General features: G+C 43.8%; 3 protein-coding genes across 5 annotated transcripts; 1 reads left to right on the plus strand and 2 right to left on the minus strand.

The window, feature by feature from the left end:
• Window positions 1-2,997: 2,997 nt before the first annotated feature.
• On the minus strand, window positions 2,998-4,312 carry LOC101769353. Its single transcript, XM_004966920.1, has 3 exons — window positions 4,160-4,312; window positions 3,431-3,898; window positions 2,998-3,297 (listed from the first exon to the last, which is right to left on the minus strand). The coding sequence occupies exons 1-3, from the start codon at window positions 4,310-4,312 to the stop codon at window positions 2,998-3,000; spliced, it is 921 nt and encodes a 306-aa protein (XP_004966977.1).
• Window positions 4,313-15,462: 11,150 nt separating this feature from the next.
• LOC101762699 (G-type lectin S-receptor-like serine/threonine-protein kinase SD2-5) lies at window positions 15,463-20,078 on the plus strand. 3 transcript variants are annotated; one of them, XM_004965318.4, is made up of 4 exons: window positions 15,463-15,653; window positions 16,578-16,624; window positions 16,713-16,803; window positions 17,400-20,078. In XM_004965318.4, the coding sequence occupies exon 4, from the start codon at window positions 17,463-17,465 to the stop codon at window positions 19,929-19,931; it is 2,469 nt and encodes an 822-aa protein (XP_004965375.1). In that variant the 5' UTR covers window positions 15,463-15,653; window positions 16,578-16,624; window positions 16,713-16,803; window positions 17,400-17,462; the 3' UTR covers window positions 19,932-20,078. The 3 variants fall into 3 exon arrangements, with proteins under 3 accessions (XP_004965375.1, XP_004965373.1, XP_004965374.1); XM_004965316.4 differs by lacking the exon at window positions 16,578-16,624 and having other exon boundaries at window positions 16,709-16,803; XM_004965317.4 differs by lacking the exon at window positions 16,578-16,624.
• Window positions 20,079-20,582: 504 nt separating this feature from the next.
• Window positions 20,583-24,138, minus strand: LOC101763921 (paired amphipathic helix protein Sin3-like 3). Its single transcript, XM_012845091.2, has 4 exons — window positions 23,844-24,138; window positions 22,853-22,976; window positions 21,106-21,186; window positions 20,583-21,009 (listed from the first exon to the last, which is right to left on the minus strand). The coding sequence occupies exons 2-4, from the start codon at window positions 22,910-22,912 to the stop codon at window positions 20,824-20,826; spliced, it is 327 nt and encodes a 108-aa protein (XP_012700545.1). The 5' UTR covers window positions 22,913-22,976; window positions 23,844-24,138; the 3' UTR covers window positions 20,583-20,823.
• Window positions 24,139-25,268: the final 1,130 nt, after the last annotated feature.

The raw sequence follows: 25,268 nt of genomic DNA on the forward strand, positions 1-25,268 counted from the left end.
ACGGCCTACCTCTAGCAACACGTGGGATGTAAGGAAAACGAAGGATAACCCTTAGCCCAAACACTACGTCTACGCTATTGATTACTACCACCGTCTAACTACGTCTCATATCCCGTAGCAAGCTACGGCACTCTGTATAAATACAAAGTCATGAACCCGCAAGTAAGAGAACTGATCTCACTCAAATATAATCACTACTGAAAGAAAGAAATCACGAATATGAACTTACTTTACTTAAAGGAAGCCAACATTTGTAGAGGTACAAGCTTAGAGAAGAGTGTCGACAGATCTCGCACTTCCCCAAACTACCGCTCACTCTCTCCTACTCTAAGCACTAGCTAGGCGACACTTCGCCTTTGCAATGGAGCTCTAATTCTCTCTTGGTTGTTGTGTCCTCAAATGAGCCCCCTCCCCTTCTATTTATAGGCACTTGGGAGAGTGGAGGTTCCTTGGGAGAGTAGAGATGCTCCAAGTATCTCAAGGGAATATTCTCCTCCAACTCCTCTCCTTGTGCCACCTAGCACTGCCTGAGGTAGTAACTTCACGGCGAAGCGGTCATAACCGCCTTTGGGATGTCACGAGGAGGCGACACATGGAAGATGGGTTCGAGGGGCCACTAGAGTGGTTTGGCCAAACTGGGGGTTCCACCGACCCCTGGTTGGCTCCCCTCGTGCCGCCTTTCGTCCAGGACATTGCCAAGTGGGTCCCCAAGTGGGTACAGGGTGATTTGTGGTAAGTTTAGGTGGTTTAACGTCTAATGTGGGCCCTCCAATCCGTGTGCTTACTCCTGATTGGTTGAGAGTGTGTTTCCTTGCTCTTTGAGGTGTGTTTTCTCCCTTAATGAACCTGCATACAAATATTCACCAACACTTGTGGACTTTGTTAGTAATAACTCTTACCACTATTGTCGATGTTCATATTTTATGTGTTTATGCAGGATTTGGTGGCCTAGATTTTGTACTTAAGAGCTGTCACCAGTTCCTTATGAAACTTTCAGCCCTCACCTTGTTGTATGGATGGAGCTCTGGTTCTTTATCTTAGGAAAAGGATGAAATTTCTGTAAAATTGTCCAACCACTGCTGCAAAATCTAAAGGTAGAGCGCACCAAAACATGATCCAATATAGGATGTTCTTAGCCAAAATAAGATCCAATATAGGATGTTCTTAGCCAAAACAAGATCTAGGAAAGGATGTTCGTACCCATCCTTATACAAGCCAAAAGGGCAAACTACTGTAAAAGAAATAAATTAATGTAAAATCATAAAGGTACAGCCCCCCAAAATAAGATCCAAGATAGGATGTTCCTACCCAACCTTTTACTAGCCCAAAGGACAAGCTAGTAAAAGAAACAAACTAATGCACACATGGGAACATCCAGATCTGCAAACAAACAACAAAGTAAAAGCAGTAACAAAACCAAACAAGGAAACATATTAATCGCATCAGCGGGGATACTTAACTGGGGAGGAAAACATTGTACCTGGTTGTTGATGTTTCCTTCGTATGATCCTTCTTCCTGGTGCCATTGCGTTGTCGCTGATGGGAAATGGGCGGCAGCTATGAGAGGAAGATTGTCGATGGTAGTGAGTAGGTTAAGATTTGGGATGGTAGCGAGGAGGAGGTGAAGATTTGGGATGGGACCAAACAGGAGTTGAAGATTTGGGATGGGAGTGAGGAGGTGAAGGGGAACTGATGGCGAAAAGTTTTTTGATGCGGAAGATTTGGGCGGACTAGCGGAGGGAGGGAAGGGATGGGGTATTTGGCCAATTCGGTGGATGGACCTGTCACATTACTAATATATCCTTTTACTATGGTGGTGGATGAAATGGGGTGCTGTTGGGAAGGGGGGGAGGAGAATTGACATTTCACATCTGTCACACTACTTGGCCCGAGCGTCCGAATATTTGAATAGCATGCCAGAAAGATTTTAGGGCTGGTCCGCGCTAGGTAATGGCGACCAAAGGATGTTCCGCTTAGTAGAATATGCCGGACAAAAATCTGATAGTGGAATGTCTAGTAGTCTATTCATGGATGTTTCTTTTTTTTTGGTACAATCAGCATAACCTATACCAAAACTTTATTGCTAGAATCAGGAGAATCTGGACCTAGATTCAACAAATTATCATTCAAAATATTTGGTATATCATGAGAACACCTTCAAAAAGCCGGATATTTCGTTATTTGGTACCACTCCCTCCATTTATGTGTTGCTCCACTTATATTGAAGTACGTTGTTAAGTACTACTCCCTTCATTTATAAAGGGTATGCGCATTAAGTGTAATAAGGGAGACAGTGTCATATCATATCATGTCTTACAAACAAGAATGTAGGGAGTATTTAGGATGGAGAACTACTATATATATTGAGTTTTACATTGGGAAACCAAAGAAACCTCCCGTCTATTCGGCATGCTTACTACGATTGGAAATCCTTGTACCATCCCAGCAACATTGGAAATCCTTGTATCATGCCTTCCATTGGATGTGTTTACAGCTTAATCATGTGTACATTGGAAATCAAACAACCCTCCCTTTTGTTCCATGTGCTTACTTACATGTCAACATTGAAAACCAAAGAAATCTCCCTTCGATTGGGTGTGCTTACTACTTATTATTCATGTGCACATTGGCAATCAAACATCATGTTTCCCAATTGGATTTGCTAACTACTCAATCATGTGCACATTGGAGATCAAACATCCCTCCCTTTGGTTGCATGTGCTTACTTACACACATGTCAACATTGGAAACCAAAGAAATCTCCCTTCGATTGGGTTGGCTTACTACTTATTCATGTGTACATTGGCAATCAAACATCATTTTCCCCGATTGGATTTGCTAACTACTCAATCATGTGCACATTGGAGATCAAACATCCCTCCCTCCGATTAAATGGCTCCCTTGGATTAAGTAGCTCTGGGCGTACTTCTGGGTTACATTGAAGATTACAAACAAAAACACTGCGAAGGTAGTTTTGGGTTCCTTGTATCGATAGCATCACTCATTACATGATGGCGAGGTCGGAGAAGTCTCCTTTTTGGGTGGTGGAAGACTAGACCCTTCCACTCCTGTATTCCTGCATGTATCCATAATCTTAATCCACTCCGTTGACTCAAACACTTGGAAATCCGAGTCTTCAACGCCCCTAGAGAACTTAGATGATCTAGCTTCATCCGCAACTTGAAGACGACATGCCATCCTATCCGCTTGGTCATTCTGCAGCCCATTGGTACCAGACCAGTTATAAGACTCATCCAACTCTGGTACAAACTCCATCAGATCAGCAATAGTTAAAACCTGAGCACAAAGCCTAGGAAAATATTATTACAAGGCTCAATGAAATAGTTGGTTCGTACATGACAATGAAACATTTATTATTCAAATCGAATACAACAATCAATGGCAACGAAAGAATTGTTTAACATTCTACCTCTTTGTCATTGGGATTCAAAGAATGTGCCAACGTAGCAGGATTGGTTGACAGAAGAGGGTCATCAAGAGCTAGAGATACATGATTATTTGGTGGAGGAGCAGCAGCAGTAGCAGGTGCAGCACAACCTTCCGAAGTAGTTGGAGCAGTAGCCAGTGCAGCAGAGCCTTCCAACGTAGCTGCAGCAAGAGCAGGTGGAGCAGAGCCTTCCGACATAGTTCGACCTGGAGCAGGTGCAGGAGAGCCTTCCAATGTAGCGAGACCAGGAGCAGGTGTAGGAGAGCCTTCTGACGTAGCGAGACCAGGAGCAGGAGCCACCGCAGGATCTTCCCGAGCTTGCAAAGTAGTGAGACCAGGATCATCCTTAGCTTGTGAAGTAGTGAGACCAGGATCATCTGGAGTAGCAGCGGTAGACACTTCACGATCATCCGGATCTATAGCTGTTTCCACCACATGATCTTCCTTTTGCTGTTACGAGGCAGCAATATCAGATAGAACTATGAGTATTGATGCATTTGCTTCCTCACCGTTGCCACTCTTCTTTGCAGGAACAAGTGTGAAATCCTTTTCTGTCAGGGGTGTCGTTGATGTCAACAGTTGTGGAATTCCAGCTGAACTGTGATGCGGCAAAGAGACCTCAGAGGTTTTCCCCGGTTCAGTCGGAGGCACGATTAGCAGGGTGTTCTGATCAATATGTGGGAGTTGAATTTGCGGTGGTGGTAACCCTACATGCTGGTGCAACTGATTGAGGATGGTAGAGATAGTGGTGAGCACAATGTTCATGTTCTGGTCTGTCCTCTGTGCCACCTGCTCTAGCCACGCGAATTGTCTCTCCTCCTGATGAGCCAGTCTCTCGTCTAACCATTTTTGTAGCTCGGCCATACGGAGATTATTTTCGGCTTGTTTTGCCTAACCATCAACCAGTCTCTGAAGAATTAAGGCAAGCTCAGTCGGCTGACTGGCTGTTGCTGGAGTGACCGGTATTGTTTCTATAGCTGATTGCGATGCACCTACCTCCTGGTCATGAGTGACTTGTAGACAAAGTACATACATATTTTCCTTCTCACTACCTTTGCTGTCTGAGCAATAGTTCTCATTTCTGTCCTCATCAGGAGATGGCTCATTCCTAGCCCTTAGGCCACAACATCTGTCTCCTGGTCTCGCTGGCTTGTATACCTTGAATTGTGTTTTGGCATTGTTGTACTCATGTTGCTAATTTTTGGATCCGGTTTGCACCTCTCTATTGTTCTCATCTTTTTTAGTAATATGACTCAGGATGACGGAGATCCAGTGAGCATATGACATTTGTCGAGCCACGGTCAACCCATCATGGATAACATCTTGAATCTCACAAAGAATAAAGTCCACGATGTCGAACTCCCGGCCAGTCATGACATGAAGAAAAAGCCACTACTGAAGACTAGTGATGGACTCTGCATTGTTGATCCGTGGTAACAATGTCTTCCTTAGTGCCCGGTGAACCACATTGGCCTAAGGGGTAAGCATCTCAAGCGTGCGATATGCGAGGCAAGAAGGGAATGGCTCCACAAAAAGTTTGGCCATATCCTTGTCCGAAGGGAACGTATTGACTCCAAGACTATCAGCAATTTTGGTGTCGCCAAATTCTATGGGGAGCTTCCTGAAACATGACCTGAATGTACTCTCTGCACTCAAGAATGTACATGGTAGAAAAGACAACTCGGAACCAATCCTCAATATACTAATGATGCTCTAAGACCAAATCAGCCAATCCGGGTAGTTGATCGAAGTATCCCTTAATATTCTCTCCCCACGCGGCCATGTTCATATGATTCCAGTTTATAATCTTGTTCTCAAATAGTTTGGTGGATAGATTTTTGTAGTTATAGTATAAAGTTTGCTGGATGACATTTCTAAATTTTGGTTTGACCTATTTATCATGGGATTTTTCAAACCACACATCCTTAGACACAAATCTAAGTCTTTTAATCATTTGGTAGCTATGCATGCAAAGGTTAATCATCCTTAGCAGCTCTTTTGGTGGAGGGTCAAGAGGTACCTAATTTTGCTTCCTGGGGTCAAGCGCAGGAAACTTAGCAGGGCGAGGCGGCCGACGCCTCTTAGATTGTTGTCGCACTGAAGGCACCAAGGTTGACCCACCCCGTGTGCGGCAGGAAGGCATCAAGGTTGACCCACCCCGTGTACGGCTAGAACGGGCAAGGGAAGACTCCCGTGTAATGGACTTGCCCCTTTGCCGTGTCTGAGCACCAGACGTGCCTGCAGAATTCGCCTGCGACTTCCTTTATCGCTTTGCAAGAGGTGGGTCCAGCACTTTTCCATTTCTCTTGCCACCATCTTGGCCCATCTGCAAGATCTTTCTCAAATCAGCATCCGCAATGATCTCAAAAAAAGTTAACGAATCCCCCTTTCAACGACGAATACCTATCAAATCAGGGCGAGCGGCGGTGGATAGCGGTAGCAGCAAAGCACGGCCGCAGCGACGGGCGACTGCAGCAGGTGGCGGCGGCGGCGGCAACAGCTAAACCCTACCAATGGTGAGCGCCGCAAGTGACCAGTAAGTGGGGAATAGGGAACGACGGGTCAGCAGGAGTGACATGGCGTTGGATAAAGTCATAAAGGTATAGTGCACACCCAGACAAGAAGATGGGTAGGAGTTTCCTACCCAACCTTGTTCTAGCATAAGGATGTTCCGGTGTTTGAGAATACACCAAACCGGATAAACAGATAGCCAAATGGGCGTTCGAAGGTTTTGAAAGTGATCACAAGATGCTCCGGTGTTTGACAATACACCGAACCGGATAACCAGCCAGCCAAATGGGTGTTTGAAGAATTTGAAGACATCACAAGATGTTCCGGTGTTTGATAATACACCAAACCAGATAAACAGCCAGCCAAATAAGCGTTCGAAGATTTTTCGAATGCGTCATAGGATGTTCCAGTGTTTTAAAATACAATGATCTGAATTAATAGCCAGCTAAGTGCGCTTTTGAACATATTGAGATGCGTCAAAAGGATTTTCCCACGACTACTATGATAAAAGGTCTACATGCACATATCGGTTCATATCTTATACAACAAACAAGTTCAGATCGGGTCGACTAAAACATTAATTGATTTCACTTCCTAGTCCTCATCACTATCAGGTGCAGGATTTTTATCTTCATCATGGTATTGCCAGATAGTTTCATCCTCCTCCTTAGTGTCCGAATTGAATCTGTCCACAACAGGTAGAACCTGTTGGCAAATGGAAGTAACTTGAGCCGCTGGAATGACAGTCCACTCCTCCTCATCAATAATAGGCACCGAAGCCTCTGAACCATCACCAATACCATTATTCAAGGTTTCTTCAATTACATTATCTTGATATGCAAGTACCATGCCACTGGGCATTGTGTCCCACTCATTTTCATTAAAGCTCCACAAATGCCTATGCTCAAATTTTTGCACCACTCTCCATGGGTCTTATAGCAGGGTATCTGGCAAGTAAAACACATTTGTTGCTTGTTCAGCAAAAATGTAGGGATCACTTTTGTATCAGTACCTTCCAGTATTGATGCTTTTGAAGTACCCATCCTTTCTAATCCTCCATTCCCTCTTGGTCCCTCCCAGATCATACCAATCATAGTGGAATAATACAACAGTTCGATTTATGCCATGCCCTGATGAGTTATAACGCATCTCAATAATTTCTTTTAGACAACCATAAAACTCAAATGGCTCACTGTTATGAAAGCCTGCAGCCATAATCCCACTGTTCTATGTCTTCCGATTTTCCTCTCGGGCATGTGTGTGGTACCGGACACCACCAACAACACATGTTGAATATTTTCTTCCTCGCCTGTCTGGTAAAGATGATAATGCATATAGGTCCTCGGAGACCTCTTCTTCAGGCATCTTTTTAATTTGTACAACAAAACCATAGTTTTATATATAGGTCCTCGCTAGCTAATATAAGTTTGTTGTGAAAAAGCAGAAAACTTGCATACGATTTAAACCATCGGGCAAATTCTTTCTGAATTCTACGATCAATAACCTGGCTCGACACACCTTCCGCTTCTAACTAATCCTTGTATATCCTACAAAAACACATCCATCTAAAAATTAGACCGAAATAATTGCAGTAGAATCATTGCATGACGAATTATGTACCCGATATATGGCTCAACCTTTTCACAATTGTTTAGCACATACCAAACCAGCTTGTCATAATTCGAATCAAGGAACGAAGTCTTCGATGCTCCAATTACATTAACATTGTGCTGGAAACAAGATAAATCACCTTCTCGTAACAAATCAGCATTCTCTCTGTTCCTGCCCTCTTGATTGAATCGTGTGCCAACATCATCGTCCGAAAAGTACCTTGAGCAAAATGTCAAGGACTCATTAGCAACATATGCTTCTGCAATGGATCCTTCAGGCCTAGCCATGTTTCTCACGAGACACTTCAATGTGCATAGCCTTCTTTCGACGAGATACATCCATCCATATTGTACTGGGCCTCTTAGGATTGTTTCCTCAGGCAAATGGATAGCCAAGTGCACCATAACATCATAGAAGGCAGGAGGGAAAATTTTCTCAAGCTTGCACAAAATTATTGGTGTTTTCAATTTCTCCAAAACATCCAACTTCAGAGTTTTGCAACATAGTTGCCGAAAGAAGTTTCCTAATTCCAAAACAGTTGAGTATGTCTCTTTATCCATTAAACCTCGAAGGGAAGCAGGAAAAATCCTTTGGAGTAGGATATAACAATCATGAGTTTTCAGTCTTTGGTGTTTGCATCCATCAGTGACAATACATCTTGATAAGTTAGAAGTGTATCCATCTGGGAACTTCACCTGACTTATAAAACCACAAAACATCTTCTGTTTCTTTTACCCATTGTATATGGAGCTTCTGGCATTTTGCATGACTCTGCTTCCATAGTATTCAGCATGCGTAGATGTTGTCTAACGCCAATCTCTTCCAAATCAACCCTAGCATTGATCGTGTCCTTTGTCTTCCCAGCAATTTTAAGCAATGTTCCAATAAGGTTTTCGCATATGATTTTCTCATTGTGAATGACATCAAGATTATGTGGTAGCTTTAGAGTTGTCCAATACGGCAAGTCAAACAAACAAAACCTTCGGCTCCAACACTGTCCGGGTTCCCACTTCCTTTTCTAACCTTGAGAAGGCTTTCCTAGTCTAACATCTTTAACCTTCTCCAGTTGCTGCTGAAGCTCCTCAATAGTAAATTGCTTTGGTCTCTCTCGGTTTTCAGTATTACCATCAAACTCTACTTTCTTTCTTCTCTATGGATGTCCAGTTGGAAGGAAATGATGATGGCCAATATAACATATCTTTTTCTTCAATCTCCTTGAGCAAGGATCCTTGTCACAACACACACAGGCATAATAACCTTTCGTGACTCGCCCCGCCAATCTGCTCAGTGCTGGATAATCATGTATGCACCAAATAACCGTAGCACGCAGTTTAAAGGATTGTTGACTACAAGCATCGTATGTATCGACACTCTTCCAAAGGTCCAACAGCTCATCTACGAGACGTTGCAAGAAGACATCAAAATCCTTTGATGGAGAACTCGGCCCAGGGATCAATAATGCCATCATGAAGTTTGATTGTTCCATGCATACCCATGGCGACATGTTATACGGCACAACAAATACTGGTCACATACTATATGAGTTGGTCATGTTGCCAAATGGATTGAAACCATCGGTTGCAAGCCAAGTCTAATGTTCCTAGCATCTTTTGCAAATTCCGCCCAATTTTTATTGAAGTCTTTCCATACCTCACCATCAGCTGGATGGCTAAGCTCATTGTCCACTGCTCGTCGCTTCAACATGTGCCATTGTGCATCCTTTGCGGTTTTTGATGAAAGAAACATCCTCTTCAGCCTTGAAACCAGCGGAAAATGCCTCAATACCTTCTAAGGAATATGCTTCTTGTTGTCTGCATCTTTCCATCTTGAATCCGCTTCACAACACACTAGGCACACATCATGTTCCGCAAGATCCTTGTGAAACAATACACAATTATTCTTGCAAACATGGATAGATTCATAGCCGAGTCCCATGGCACGTATGTACTTCATTGCGTCATTGTAAGATGTCCGAACACATGCCCCTAGGAAAGCAAGGGATACCACCTTCAGAATCGCATTGAATGCGACATTTTTGATCTGATAGAAATACTTGATATGAAGTAACTTCACAACAAATGTAAATTGTGTATATTTAGATTCCGATGACACCTTACGGTTTATATGTTCCTTTATAAATTCTAACATTTTCCCTCCAAGCTCTTTAGCGTGGCACATGTCGGCTATCATTTCAGCAAGTCTATCTTCAGTGTCTTCATCCTCCTCCACACCTGATATGTGTTCATTTTCCTGAACCATTTTCTGATCACCATCATCCTGCAGAACTGCATTATCCACAACTCCCTCATCCAGCAGAATTGCAATTTCTTCAACCCCATCATCCTGCATAATTGCATTCTCCTGAACCCCACTATCCTGCAGATTTGCATTTTCCTAAACCCTATCCTTGAATGTTTCTCCATGATGGATCCACGTAGTGTAAGTGCTTGCCATCCCAGTCAAAAGTAAGTGCAGGTTCACCTCATCTATAGTACATCTAGACTGATTCAGGCATCCACGACATGGGCATAGTATTTGTTTATCGTCAGAGTATCTACTCTTAAAAAATTCCATGAAATCATTGACCCCTTTCTCATGCTCGGGGGTAAATAGTTGACAACCGCGTATCCAACATCTATCCATCTAGGAAATTTTGGTGAATTCAACTTAAAATTACTGAATAGATTGAAAGACATTAATGCGAAATGAAATTTTTGTGAATTCAACTCAAAATTACTAACCAGATTGACACGCCGTAGCAGGAAGCACCAGATTTGTGCTGCCATAGGACTGAGCCACCGCGGGGAGGCGCAAATCTCCGCCGGAGTGCTCCATCCTAGCCGCCTTCTCTCTGTTCTTTTTTCCTATCGCAGGAGCGCGGCAGCGGGTAAACTACTTTTTGGCTGCAGCGCGAGCTTTTCTGCCGCCAAATACCACACTCACCTAAAACTTACCTTACATGTGGGATCCGGTTGTGGTAAAGACTTCCCATTCGATCAGTAACAGGTTCGACCCACGGGAAGAACACGTTTTCCATTTTATTTTACCACCCTATTTATCAGCTTAAACTTACATGTGGGACCCCCGTTGGTTTATGACATTTTCGCGGAGCTTATATTGTCACAAAACCACTATGTAACAGCGAGTGACAATTTCTTTTTGGCTATAATGGAAACTTTTATAACGTTTCGTAACTTTATCACTGAATTTGCTCATATGTCAAACTTTATGATGGTTTCATCCAGAAACGTCATAGATCTATGACGAGAACAAATGTGTCACTAAATTTTCATTATAGATCAAAACATTTCTTGTAGTGTTGTTCCGGAAATTCCGCAACTTGCGGAATTCCGGAGAAATCTACGAATTCTCCAGAGATTAGCATGGTAACACTACAGCCCTATGAAATGCTTTGCTAAAAGTAAATCACGGAATATAGGTCATGCAGCAGGGTTTACTGAGCCTAAGAGACAATATAAAGGAGCTAGCAACCTTCTAAAAAAATAGATCAAGTACAAACCCTAGAAATTAACTCTATGCTTGAATAAGAACGAAATGAAGAATAACAAGCACAAGAGACACAAGGATTTGTTTGCCGGATTTCAGCTCCACACCTGCAGCCTACGTCTCCGTTGAGGAACCCACAAGTCACACCTAAGCCACTTTCCTCACTCTAGCGACTACAAAGATCGAGCTAGAGTCACTTACTCAATCGCGGGGGGTAATACAAACTTCCCGTAGATAGCCACAAGCTTGATGCTCCACGAGCAACGCCTAGCCAGCTAGGAGCTTGAAGATCCAAGAGTAACAAACATGAAATCACCGGCTTGATGAAGAACAAGGTGCTCAAGAGATGGGCAATCAGCTCACTAGCACTCTCCCTCGCTCTCTCTTGAATCCCTCCTTAAATCCCCTACCAAATCTTCACCTAGAGGCCAAGAGGGGAGTAAAGAGGAGTTTTGAATGTTTCTGAAAAGCTCAGGTTAGGGTTAGGTCGAGAGATTTACTAAGGGAGGGGGTGAGGGGTATTTATACCCATTCACCAAAAACTAGCCGTTGGAACGTTAAGTTTTGAAAATTTCTGGAACTTTTTCTAGAAACTTCAGAACCTCCGGAGTATTCCAAAACTCTCAAGTTAGCACCATTCTAAGTATATCCCAAGTGAAGTGCAGGTGCAAGGTGTCTCTCATGGGTTGGTTATGTCATCTTGAGCACATTTTTCAACGTAAAGATCATAGGTTACGCATCCCTCTTGATAGTGTAGCATTCCTAAACTTAAATTCAAATCAAAAATAAATTTAGCCTTCAAGGCATGCCTCATACTCCATTCATTTCCTTTTTTAGGGCATCCACAAGTGCAACATGTCAACCCATCCTTTTTTTACCTGCTCATGCACTTAAAAATTCATTAGACACTTGTATCATTAACTCATCAAAAGCGACTTAGTGGATAATGATACTCTTCAGACTACTTCAAGTAAAAATAACGAGGAGCATGTGTGGTTTGGGCGGATCGAAGGCAATTTGGTTTTATATGTAGTATTTCATATATAGATAAAGAATCGCTTCTACGAGGTGTTGCACCTCTGTAGTCTGCGGGTGTGCCATCACATTCGACCTTGAAAGTTATACAACAAAAGATATATGCTCAGTTTGCGGGGAGGTGTTCCACCTCTGCAAGGCTCATGTCAGCGTCTTGACATAGTTTGTACCGTGAGTTTTCTTTAATACTTTCATCTACGTGGCACTGGCACCAAACGAAGTATGGATGTAGAAATAGTTTCAGCTATACCTTCATCTACTTTCAGCTATATTGGTGAAATAGTTTTTTGTCCGTATTTTCTAATGCTATATATTTAGTAGGAGCTTGTCTCTGCTGTTTCATAAAAAAATAACAAAATATTATTATTAAAAAAAATTGCCTTCAGCCTAGTTGTTGGTAACACCCATTTCCATAAAATTTGTTGGAAGGAATTCAATGGATCAGTCTCTTGGACGACAGTGCAGAGAACGTACAGCATTCAGCAAGCCCTGTTCCCTCAACACAGATGGACTCCAAGAAATTCTCAAAAAATAACTTTAGTGAATACAGTATGTATGAAACTAAAATGGAAATTCCACTAGTTATTTAAAATGCTTATATTGCACCAATGATCCAAATAAATTATATTATTACTAGCCCGTTTAATGCTGTAAGCATCAAATGTGGACTCAAATAAACTTTGTCCCACCAGGCACCACATTTCCCCGATGGAACATAAACTACTATGCAAGTGGAAGAAGGGTAGATCTCAAATGTCCTCATTATCATTGCCCACGAAACGACAAATAAAATGAGCTAGTTTTGATACTGATGAAGGAAGCTAGTGTTCCTTTATAATGAAAATGGGACATATCGCTCCACTCTATGATCGCCTACAAAAATTTTTTTTTTGTCATGACTGTGAAGATCCATTAGGTTTAATTTGACCGCCTACAGCTCTAGGAAATTTCAAGATTTAAGTTCCATTTTTCTACCAAATCTAATGGATTTGGATCCTAAAACACCCCAGGGTCTAAGAGTTGCTTACAACATCGGAATACATTCTGCAGTAGTGACATATACATACTCATAGAGGCATAATGCACCCAAATTACGAAGCGATACCCCGGCAACGCATGCCCGCTGAATTATTGAAACCCGAGGCGATGACCTCGTTCAAACTCGAACGACATGGTCGCGTCTCGCGTGGCCCGCGTCAGTCATCGATCTGCACCTCACTTCACGGTTCACGCCCGCGTCAGACAGCGTTTGCCTGGCCACCACGGCTGAATGCTTCACATGCATGCATGTCGTGCACAGGTGCAATGAATTCGTCAATGCAATGACCAGCCACACGACTACTCAGTAAGGGTACGTTCAACGCTACACCCTGGCTGGACCCGGCGTCCAGATCACCAAACGGTGGTTTTGGAGAGAGACCGGCGGCAGGCATATATGCATGCATCCCCAGTCCCACATATTTGCTTGGTGCACACACCTTTCGCGTTCCGCGCTATCGAAAATCATTGTATCGGGTGGATCCTGTAGCATGGAGAAAGAAGTGAGAAAGCAGGGCGCTCTTTGAGGCGAGAAATGCCATGACCATGCTCTACCATGGGAGCATGAGCAATGTATATTGTCCAACTAGTCTTTAGAGGTGGGCTAGGTAAGAATGGGTTGTATACTTATTCCCAAACTCACAAGTTGAGCCCAGAACCGGGCTACAAGGGTTGGACCAGTAAATAAAAAAAAAATGTACTCTCATCTCCCGTTCCCCTCTCTCTCCCTCTGCGTCGTGCTTCTTCCTCCGCGCCGCCGTCCGTCTTGCAAGAGCCACCGTCGCCCGTACTCCCCTCCCCCTCCTCTCCAAGCTCGATTGGATCCCACGGCTTGGAGAGGGCGTAGCCGCCAACAGGAAGAGGGTGGACCGCAACGGCAAGCTCTCCTTTTGTGCCGTCCGTGCGAGCTACCGTGGGCTCCATCCCGACGTCGAGCTCGACAGCTTGGGCTTCCCCAAGCCGCTTCACTAAGCCCCGGGCTGCTGCTGCCGCTCCTCTAGGGGCAGATCTTGTCACAGAAAGAGGCCGGGAGCTCGAAATCGAGTTGTTTCCGGCCACCTGCCGTTGCTCCGTTCCCCTCATCGTAGAGCCGTCGCAACTTGCCCATGTGCCGCAAGCAGCTCGCCCGTGCGCCACTCGAGTTCATGTTGGTGGCAGGAGCGGCAGCTGCAGTGACGTCACCGCCCGTGGGAGGAGATGGCAGTGGAGAGAGAGAGTATATTGATTTTTTATCTATATGGCTGGTCCTTAGGCATATGGGTACCCATAAGCTATGGACCACTATAAAGACTAATCCCACAATGGTGAGCCAGGCCATATAGGCCTATAAAGACCACTTTTGCTCTCCACTGTGGCTGCCCTGATGCTAAAGAGCACAGTACATGATCCATGGAGAAAAATCTGTTAAAATGGACAAATTTGGTCATTCCGGAGTTCGGATTGGAAGGAGAGAGTACACCATCACATGCCTTCCCTGGAACTTTTCCTGGAGAATTAAACTGCGATGAAATGTGGCGTGTCGTAAGGTTGATGCTGGATCACGTCAATTCCACTGCGCTCAAGGCTGAAATGAATGCATGGGCCGGGAATAGTAAAAAGGAGAGAAATGTCGTCCAACAAATCGCAGTAGAAAGATATTATTCGATTTGTCCGATTCATACATATGGTACCTTTATTTGTTAAGCAAGGGTCAAGGGACGCACGTACAACACTAATCACCAGGTACGCACTCCGAATTCACACTAATGAGCTAGCTTGTCTCTTACTACCACACATCTATAAATAAAATGCTGAAAGCACCCACGTTTATACGTGACCACCAGTGCCAACACATTTTCATGTATAACCACCACCGGACATGTAACAACCAGTCCACAAGATCCAATTATCTCCATATACAATATAAGCATGATCAGGGATTATGCAAAATAAAAAAAATAGGCACAGAATCACACTGTGCAATAGTTGAGCTGTTACTAGCCCATGCACGTGGCCATACAGATGTATAAGAAGCAGTTAATTAGCAGATGCTTAGAAGATCCAGAGACTTAATGCGCAGAAGATACACTGATAATAATATAATCTAATGCTAGACTGATAGTCCAGTAAACTATTTCCTAGAGAATCACTGATAATCATGCACTAGACTTGGTGGGGCTGGGGCTATTGATTTTGCACCGATCCATCTGATCAGTTTCCCTAGGCCCAGGCTACGGATTAGATATATATATTATATGCTATAAACAAACGGCCATCGTCACCACTTGCGGTGCGCCCCATCCGTCTGCATCCACCGCTCGTTAATGCCGCCCCCGCCCCCCGCCCGCCTGCTGCTTCCCACCACCCACCAACTACTCGCCCCGCCCGCCTCCGCCGCCTCGCTCCATCACGCCATCGCCTTCCCCTCCTCCTCTCCACCGCTCGCTTTCTCCAACCGGTTGCAGCAAATCTTTTTCCGCGGAGGCCGTCGCCTCGCCGCTTCCCGTCTCGTTCCGGCTCGGAGGTGACTGACCCCTCTGCTCCCCTCCCCTCCTCTGCTTCCTCACTTGCTTCTTCCTACCCCCTTGTGCAGTTGTGCTTGCCACCACTTAGTGCTCCCCCCTGTTCTTGCTTCTTGTTTGTATGTTTCTTTGTTTTCTTCTCTATCATGTTTCTTTCTGGTCTAGTAGCAATCAGCATGATTCGTTTTGTGTGGGTTTTCCCCCACTTTGGATGCGCAGAGGTATACTTTCTTGCTTATAAAGGGTCTACTTTCGAGTGAAATTGAGTGCGCTTTCTAGGCTATGGGGAGCAGACAGGGACAAGCCCCCAATTTCGTTGTGTTTCTCAAGAGGGTGACATGGATTTTGTAGCTGGTATTCCGAAAATTCAAAGTTCGATTTATCCCATTTCTGGAGGTTTTGCGGGATCGAATTCTTGCAGTAATCGATGGCCGTGGCATCAGAAATTTGGGGAATTCCATGCAATGGATACACATACACGTAATTGCCTATGTCCATGTGACCTGAATTTGTTTTTTTTTAAAAAAAAACTTTTTGGGTGGGAGAAGGGAGAATTCAACAGCGTACTTTACTTTAGGACTAATTCGTGGATTAGGGTACAAGAAAAGAAAAGAAAATGATGGGGGAAACAAGAAAGCAGTTTGGAACACCAAAAGTTCTCGAGAAGATCAATTGAGAGGAGATAAACCTTGGTCTTGGTGGAATGTTAGGTGTTGCTGCACATAATATGATATTATATAAACAAGACTTGTCCATTCGGCCGCTGCTAGGTAGTGCTCTAATAGTCGCAACAGTCTCGGTCAGTGGTCACCTGGGGAGATACTTTTGCTCTTCAGGTCGCGCTCGCTTTGAGGTTTAAGTCAAAAGGAACTGATGCCAATTATCTCTAGTCCATTGATTAGATGCTTTTTGGTGGGTATTTGCAGATGGGGCAGCCAATACCTTCACTCTGATTTTTCTATTTTTTAAAAAGGTTCCTATTTTTCCCTCATTTATGTTGTTAATTGTTGCACGTTACCAATTTGCCATTACTCATTCTTGGATCTGTTTTCGAAAGGTAGTTGTGTGTGACTCCACTGAACTGCCAAATGTTCATAAAGGAGGAGGTCGAGAAGCCAATAGGAAGCTTGATCAAGAACCACCCCACTTAAGGTAGCATACTGAGCTCTCGTTCCAGCGTTTCATGTGGACAAATGCTCTGATGATGTGCCTTTTGTATTATCTTTTCAGATGTTTGATCAAAAGTCAAAAGTGTCTCGTTCTGAATGTCATCATGCTTACATCTTTTCTGAAAAGCAAGTTACAGTGCTTATGATTTGACTTGTTCGATACTGAACGTCTTGAAGAAAATGTAAATTAATAAATACCTTATGCTTGAACAAAATAATTGACTAGTTCCAGTGCTCCTACTGTCGAGCTGTAATCAGCCTGGGTCTATTGTGTCACTTAAACCTCCCAATAGCAATTGAATAGAAAATGTCCTGCATAAGCAAAGCAAAGCAATGCATATACCTTAGCGACACATCCTGATTACCACACACACACACAGGTATTGCGAGCAAGCTGTCTGAGTTCCCCTTACTACTTTGCATGATTGCTTCTGAATTTACATGCTAGGGAGATAACCCATCAAAATAAATGGCACACCATGTATCCTGCAATGCTGCGTCATTCACTCTACTAGTTTTAGACTGCGGCATTTCGGTTCCCAACTGAGATCCTAATTGTGCTCATTCTAAACACTTCAGATGACGGTGATGAGTGGAGGGTCATAGAAGGCTGCTAACTGGAAAAGCTTGTCTTTTGTACTCATGGAAGCTTGTGTCTATCGTCACGGCCATTCAAAATGCATCATTATGCTGCTGATACTTGTGATAGCCAACCTCTGGATTATGTGCAGCAGCAGTACCCAAAAGCAAGTTCTCCCTCCTTTCAGTGGCTCGGAAATGGACTACATTGATAACAATGGAATTTTTCTTCTCTCCAATGGTTCTGTGTTTGGCTTTGGCTTTGTCACCAACAGCGTGTCAGACACCATGTCCTACCTCCTTGCAGTGGTCCACTTGGCCACCACTTCTATTGTCTGGTCTGCTAATGCTAACTCTCCAGTTTCCCATTCAGACAACTTTGTGTTTGACAAGGATGGCAATGCCTACCTGCAGTCTGGAGGCTCCACAATCTGGACCGCGAATATCTCCGGCAAGGGGGCCACCTCTATGCAGCTGCTGGACTCAGGCAATCTTATAGTGTTTGGCAAGGACAGCTCTTCTCCTCTCTGGCAGAGTTTCAGCCATCCAACGGACACACTTCTGTCTGGCCAGAGCTTCATTGAGGGGATGACTCTGGTGAGCCATTCCAATACACAGAACATGACCTATACGCTTCAGATCAAATCTGGGGACATGATGTTGTATGCGGGCTTACAGATGCCCCAACCATACTGGTCCGCTCTGAAGGATAACAGGATGATCGTCGACAAGAATGACAACAACATATACTCTGCAAACCTTAGTTCAAGTTCCTGGTCGTTTTATGATCAATCGGGGCTTCTTCAATCACAGCTTGTCATTGTGCAGCAAGGCGCTGCTAACACCACACTGGCTGCTGTCCTAGGTAATGATGGTCTGATTACCTTCTATATGCTCCAGAGTGTTAGTAGCAGGAGTACTCTCCCTACCACAGTTCCGCAGGACTCATGTGACATGCCTGCCCACTGCAAGCCGTATACCATTTGCAACAGTGGTACAGGGTGTCAGTGCCCTTCAGCACTCAGCTCATATGCAAACTGCAACCCTGGCATCAAATCACCGTGCAACTCAAAGGACAAGTTTCAGTTGGCTCAACTAGACAGTGGTGTTGGGTATGTCGGCACTAGCTTCACGTCGCCTGTACCTAAGACAAACCTCACAGGATGCAAGAATGCTTGCATGGGTAACTGCTCATGCATTGCTATATTCTTTGACCAAATGTCAGGCAATTGCTTCCATTTCGACCAGATAGGTAGCTTGCAACAGAAAGATGGAGGTAAGAGTAGTTTTGCTTCTTTCATCAAGGTATCAAGCAGTGATCGTGGCTCGGAGCAAGGTGGAACTGACAGTAGGCTAACCATCATTATTGTCGTCATTATAGTTGGAACTTTGGTTGTCATAGGGGTCCTTGTGTATGTTGGTTTCCACATTTATCGAAGGAGACGTCATCCACCCTCGCAAGATGATGCTGGTTCGTCAGAAGACGATGGTTTCCTGCAAACCATATCAGGAGCACCAACACGCTATACTTACAAGGAGCTCCAGGATGCAACAAACAACTTCTCAAACAAGCTAGGTCAGGGAGGGTTTGGATCTGTGTATCTTGGTACGCTGCCTGATGGCAGTCGCATCGCTGTAAAGAAGCTAGAGAGCATAGGCCAAGGGAAGAAAGAATTCCGCTCTGAGGTGACCATCATTGGCAGCATCCACCACATCCATCTTGTCAAACTTCGAGGCTTCTGTGTAGAGGGTGCACATAAGCTTCTTGCATACGAGTACATGTCAAAAGGGTCACTGGATAGATGGATTTTCCATAGTGATGAGGATTCCTCCCTGCTAGACTGGGACACAAGGTTTAACATTGCACTTGGAACAGCAAAGGGATTGGCATATCTCCATCAGGACTGTGAGTCGAAGATCATTCACTGTGACATCAAGCCGGAGAATGTTCTACTTGATGATAACTTCCTTGCGAAGGTGTCTGACTTTGGCCTTGCCAAGTTGATGACCAGGGAGCAGAGCCATGTTTTCACGACGCTCAGAGGCACGCGGGGCTACCTTGCACCTGAATGGATCACCAACTATGCCATCTCGGAGAAGAGTGATGTGTACAGCTACGGGATGGTCCTGCTTGAGATAATCAGTGGGAGGAAGAGCTATGATCCCGTGGAAAGCTCAGAGAAAGCTCACTTTCCCTCCTATGCCTACAAGAAGCTGGAAGAAGGCGATCTCCGTGATATCTTTGACGCCAAGCTAAAATACAATGACAAGGATGAGCGAGTTGAGGTGGCAATCAAGGTTGCCCTGTGGTGCGTTCAAGAGGACTTCTATCAGAGGCCATCCATGTCAAAGGTCGTACAAATGCTGGAAGGCGTCTGCGACGTGCCCCAGCCACCAATATCTTCGCAGATTGGATATCGGCTCTATGCAAACGCCTTCAAATCGAGCAGCGAAGAGGGAACGTCATCTGGGATGTCGGACAACAACAGTGATGCTCTGCTTTCTGCTGTGCGGCTCTCTGGGCCCAGATGATATGAATCATATGTACATTGCGTTCAATTTTTGGGGAAATGTCCAAGGTTAGGTGTTCATTTGTTCATAGTCATGTACATATATGTTGTAGATAGAACTCAATCGCAATTTTGCATCTATATACGAAAAGATTTCTCAGATTCCGTATCGAAGCTGTGAGCAGGAATATATACCAAGGTCTGCAAAACTTGCCGATTTTGATTATATATCAAACTATTGCAATGTTATCTGAAGCATCGCCAGGGAGACTGCCGAATCCAGTGCACCATAATCCCATACCGATAAGTGTCAGGAACCTGTAGTGCATTAAAACCGTGCTACCTAACAGAAATGTTCATCACCTTTTAAACCGGCTTCAGAAGATGATGATGACATTTTGTTTGCCGCGAGGACAACCTGATGGAATTCAGCCCAAACCACTAACGAACCATACATAAGAAGACCTCTTACAAAATTTCTCCTGACTCATCTGCCCTGTTCAAATTCGAGACTTCCAAAGAGTGGCCAAATTCGAGGCGTCTCAAATTCTCCTAACGTATAAAATTTTGTGTGACCTTTTAAACCAAAGCATCAGGCAAGTTGGCACCAAAATGATGTCTGTCGGTGCCCTAGTTGTCCCAAATTTCTCACCTCTTATTTCACGTTGCTCTCTTAGGCCAAATCGTGTACAATTAAAGTTCATATTGAACAAGGACAGATGATCTCTGTTTAGGATTTGCTGCCAGTATGACGCATTTCATCTACATATTCTTGAACTTTGATAATACGGTAGATTATTTCCATGCATGAGCATACAAGGAGATCATACAGATATTGCAGGACAGCAATCCATTCACATATATATACAATTGGCCGCTAGTACCATGATGCAGCGTTTTCAGCTTGCAACAGGCTACTGGAGCAGGAAGCACTTCAATGGCTTCTCAAAGGCTAGGACAAGGCTCAGGAGCAGAAAGGGCATGAGGAATATGATCATCCAGATCGAACCGTGGGTATATATGCTGTTCGGGCATGGGAGGGGCCTGAACTTTGACAGCTCCGCTAGCAGATCTTCATGATGTCGGAAGAGAAGTGAAAGCTGCATTTCAAAGGTGATGGGACAAAGTTACAATGAATCAGTATGCCACGGAATTGCTCTTTGACAGGAGTAAAAAGAGGATCACAGTCATGCTACCTCGCTGTAAGCTTCGAGAGGGATTTGATCGGTCCGGTTGAGCACATCAAGCAGTGATAGGTATAGCATATAGTCACGTGCCTGTACAAAGAAAGCTCCATAAAAAATTATTGCAATATTACTTGAAGCAGATCAATTATGACATAGAACTGCACTAAGTTCAAAGGATTGGTTTCATATATCAGAAGCCTTCTACCAAAAGGCTTGATAGCTCATAAACGGCATATATACACAATTTTCATGTAAAACTCATGATCTTGAGAAGGAAAAAGGTACACATATATAGTTGAGCTGCACAAAGAAAGAGCAATGGACTTTTGTTGCAAACTTTCCTCTCATTGCTTTCATCAAACCCAACATTAAAATATCTATTAGAATTTTTTGTGATTATTTTATTGGTAGGAAGCATCTGACACTGGTTCAACCTCAAGACACGAAAAATCACGAAGAATTCTTAAAGTAATTTTCTAAAATAGGGAGTAACGTAGAGGCACAATTTTTTCTAACACTAGGTGTGATGTCATATAGCACCCCCACAGAATGTAGGCTCAAAGCCCAACTTGTATGGGAAAACCAGATTTACCCAATTTAAATAGTTACGTGAATTGAAATAAGACAGAATTTTGTATGACAGTGAGGACAAACTTAATAGTTGGGTCATGGGTGTAGTAAAATGGATCTTTCCCCCTTAAGTATAGTTTTCCCCAAGCAATGGGACATAAGTCGTAATGTTTCATATATTTTACTGCATGCAAAATTCAATTATGGTAGATTTAACAGTTTCATATCGCACCATAAAGCACTAATATTCCATCCATATCACAATATATGGAATTGGATGCTATTCAAGACAAATACTCCAAATACCTAGTATATTCAAGTAATAAATGAATACACTACAGCTCTCAAAGCTAGAAGGTACATCAGGAAATAGATAGTAACATGTGATATGTAAGGTATCAGGTCTATGAGCCTCACATGAACTAAAGAACTGAAGAACACCAATATATCACAAACATAAACTCTAATGAAGGAACACAATGCATAGGGTAAATATATTAATTCAACTGAAATATCTCCTTTTTCCCAAATCAAAAGGTAACCGCAAGTCAGTTGGTGCAAATAAGTCATTTTCTTATTTTTGTCCTGGGTAATCTACATGTCCGACCATCGTTGGCTATCAATATCCTTTTAACAGCATCCACTATTACCATTATTTTTATTACTATCACTATAACTACTATTTTTCTTTTTTAATCCACTTTACTGGTGGCTCTTGCTGGGTTTCATCTTAGTAGTCTCGCTCACCACAACTTGCTTGGGACTAAAAGGCTTTGTTGTTGATCTTGCACAGGCTGGGTTCAACCTTTGTACAGCAAGTATCTCTATTTGGTTCAGATCCAAAGCACTAAATGATTGCTGACAGCCTTTTATATCAAGAAAAGGAAGCATACTCTTATTCACTTAATTGCAGACAACTTGCTACCAAATGATTGAAAAGGACTATGCACTTTCTTGCCATGCACCCTAGATGATGAAACTACTATGACAATGCAGATATTTTTGTGACTGGGTAGACCATGGTACATGTACCTTCCCAGCATTCTTAAGGATAAATTGTTGTAATCCATGTAACCACTATAATAACCGCTAGGGCTCGCAAAATTGTAACATCAAAGAACGCTACCCATTAATAATGCAATGAATCTAAAAGCCAATTGAGAGTTCCTTTGAGCAAATTTTTCACCTTTACTTTCTTGACAAAGCTAAGAGATTCCTCAAATGTGACTGACTCCCACTTAGACATGGAGCCCAGAAAGGTAAAGGAAAGGCCCTCGATTCCCCTCAAAGAGACATAATTTCCCAAGTTCCTGCAAGGAATAATTTGACAAAGTGAACATGATATCCCACTGCAAAAAAAAAAGTACAAAAGAAAATTTATGCACGAAACTTGCAGGTCCACAAAAACACAAAGGCCATACATAGTTTGTTCAATTCAACATAAAGAAAACAATTGATAATCTTGAAAGAGCTTGTAAAGAGATTCAAAGGTCTGCCATGGAAGCTGAGAAGATCATAACTCCTAATGGGGAAAAAAACCACCAGTGAACTACAATGAGGTGCCAATTTGACAAAATAAAAGAGCAACAAATTCTTAATTTATTCTAGCAAGAAATTTACCAGAAGCACACGAAATCAACCAAGAGAAGCACTTTTTGTACTGTGAGGATCAGGATAGTATAAGCACACAATTAAGAAAGAAAGCAAGGATGAAGAACATGGACCTTAAATCCAGCAAATCATTACAATAAAGGACACCCGAAACAGTGATCCCATCAAAAGGTCTTTATATTGCAGTGATATATATTAAGCCACAATCAAGAACAGTTGAAACCTAATTCCAAAATTTAGCAACACCCGAACCAGATAACGCGGTGGAGGCTAATTCCCCAAACTATGGCAACTAACAAACGAGTACGGTAGCACAGAGAATCATTTATGACAACACCACCACCACGATTCAGTCATGTAACTAAATCATACTGCAACGCAAGAATCCCCAATAAAGAGGGTACACTAGGCTCCATCAGTCTGAATCAGATAAACGCATCCGCAAAGGACAGGACTAGTAATCAACAAAGATTTTTTAAAAAAAAAAAGAACGCAGAGCAATAAAGGGATCTCTATACGACGCCAAGAGTTCCGGAAACTGGGCAGAAGAGAGGGACCTTCCTCACCTGGAGCAGAGAGGCAGCGGAGGAGAGGTTGGGCGGCGAGAACGAGAAGCTTTCCTTCCCCACCGACAAGCGAGCCCTCGATGAATGATCTGTTGGGGAGACGGGGAGGATTGGATGGAGCGGGGATGGATGGAGACGGGGGAGGGGAGGAGGCCGTGCTGGCGGTGCGCGGCCGTGCGAGTGGGGTACTGGCTGGCTGGCTTGGAGGTGGACTCGAGCAGAGTGGCCGAGCGGGTGCGGAAATAGCGGAGACCCAGCGGATGCGGGAAGACGAGCGAGTGGCGGGGTGAGCGACTGGTGGCAGTCCTTTTTTTTCTTGACTGGTTTGTTGAGATGTACTCGTACACTCTAGCTCTCTGTCACAAGGATGGTGACAAGGAGTCAAGGAAGCCAGAGCAGGAGGCAGTGCCAACTGCCAGAGGTTTTTTTATTATTTTATTTTTTTTCATTTTTGCAGAAATATATAGCCGGATGGAAAAATTGCAGAATTGGTCTATCGCCACCGGTCCAGGCGGCGGAAGCCCATTACCGCCGCCTTAGCCGGCGGTAAAGGCCCGACCCCGCCGGCCCAGCCGGCGGTAACGCCCTTCCGCCACCTGAGCCGGTCCAGGTGGCGGAAGCCCATTACCGCCGCCTCAGCCGGCGGTAAAGGCCCGACCCCACAGGCCCAGCCGGCGGTAACGCCCTTCCGCCACCTGAGCCGGCGGTAAGGACCCGTCGCCCTACTTCGCCACGGTACGGCACGATCAGAGTCGTTACCGCCGCCTGGGCTGGCGGTAACGACCCCTACCGCCGCCTAGGCCGGCGGGGGTTCCTCCTATTTAACCGCCCCGCAGCCAGGCCTCCAAGGCACCCACCTCTCCTCGTTGAGACATTTTTGAGGGGAGAAACAGAGAGGGAGAGAAAGAAGGGAAGGAGGAAAGAAAGAGAGGAAAGAAGGGGAAGAAATCTCCTAGGATTCAGGTAAGTTTTTCAATATCGTAGTATAGTAAATCTAAAAATACATTGTGCTTTTAGATGGTAAAAATCTAGCTTAGTATGTATAGTAGATTCGGTATTTATTTTGTAGTTTAGTATTTAGATCTACGGATATGTTATGTGTTTTTAGATGTTAAAAATGTAGCTTCGTTAGTATAGTATTACATTCGGTTTTTAGTTCATAGTTTAGTATTTAAATCTAGAAGTATTTACTAGTATAGTTTCATGAATTTTTAATATTTTTATTATACAACCGTAGGATACCAAGGCGTGGAAAAGCTGGTAAAGCAAGGTAATCTTAGTGCATGTTATTCAACCGTACGTTAACCGATAGTCGTATGATTTAATCTTAGTTGATAGTCGTATGATTTAATCTTAGTTGCTTCTTGTTCTTACAACAAAAATGGTAAAGGTGGAGTGGTGTTCCGTTGACCAGAAATACCTTCG

This window comes from Setaria italica, chromosome IV, assembly GCF_000263155.2.
Source record: "Setaria italica strain Yugu1 chromosome IV, Setaria_italica_v2.0, whole genome shotgun sequence".
Taxonomy (NCBI): Eukaryota; Viridiplantae; Streptophyta; class Magnoliopsida; order Poales; family Poaceae; genus Setaria; species Setaria italica.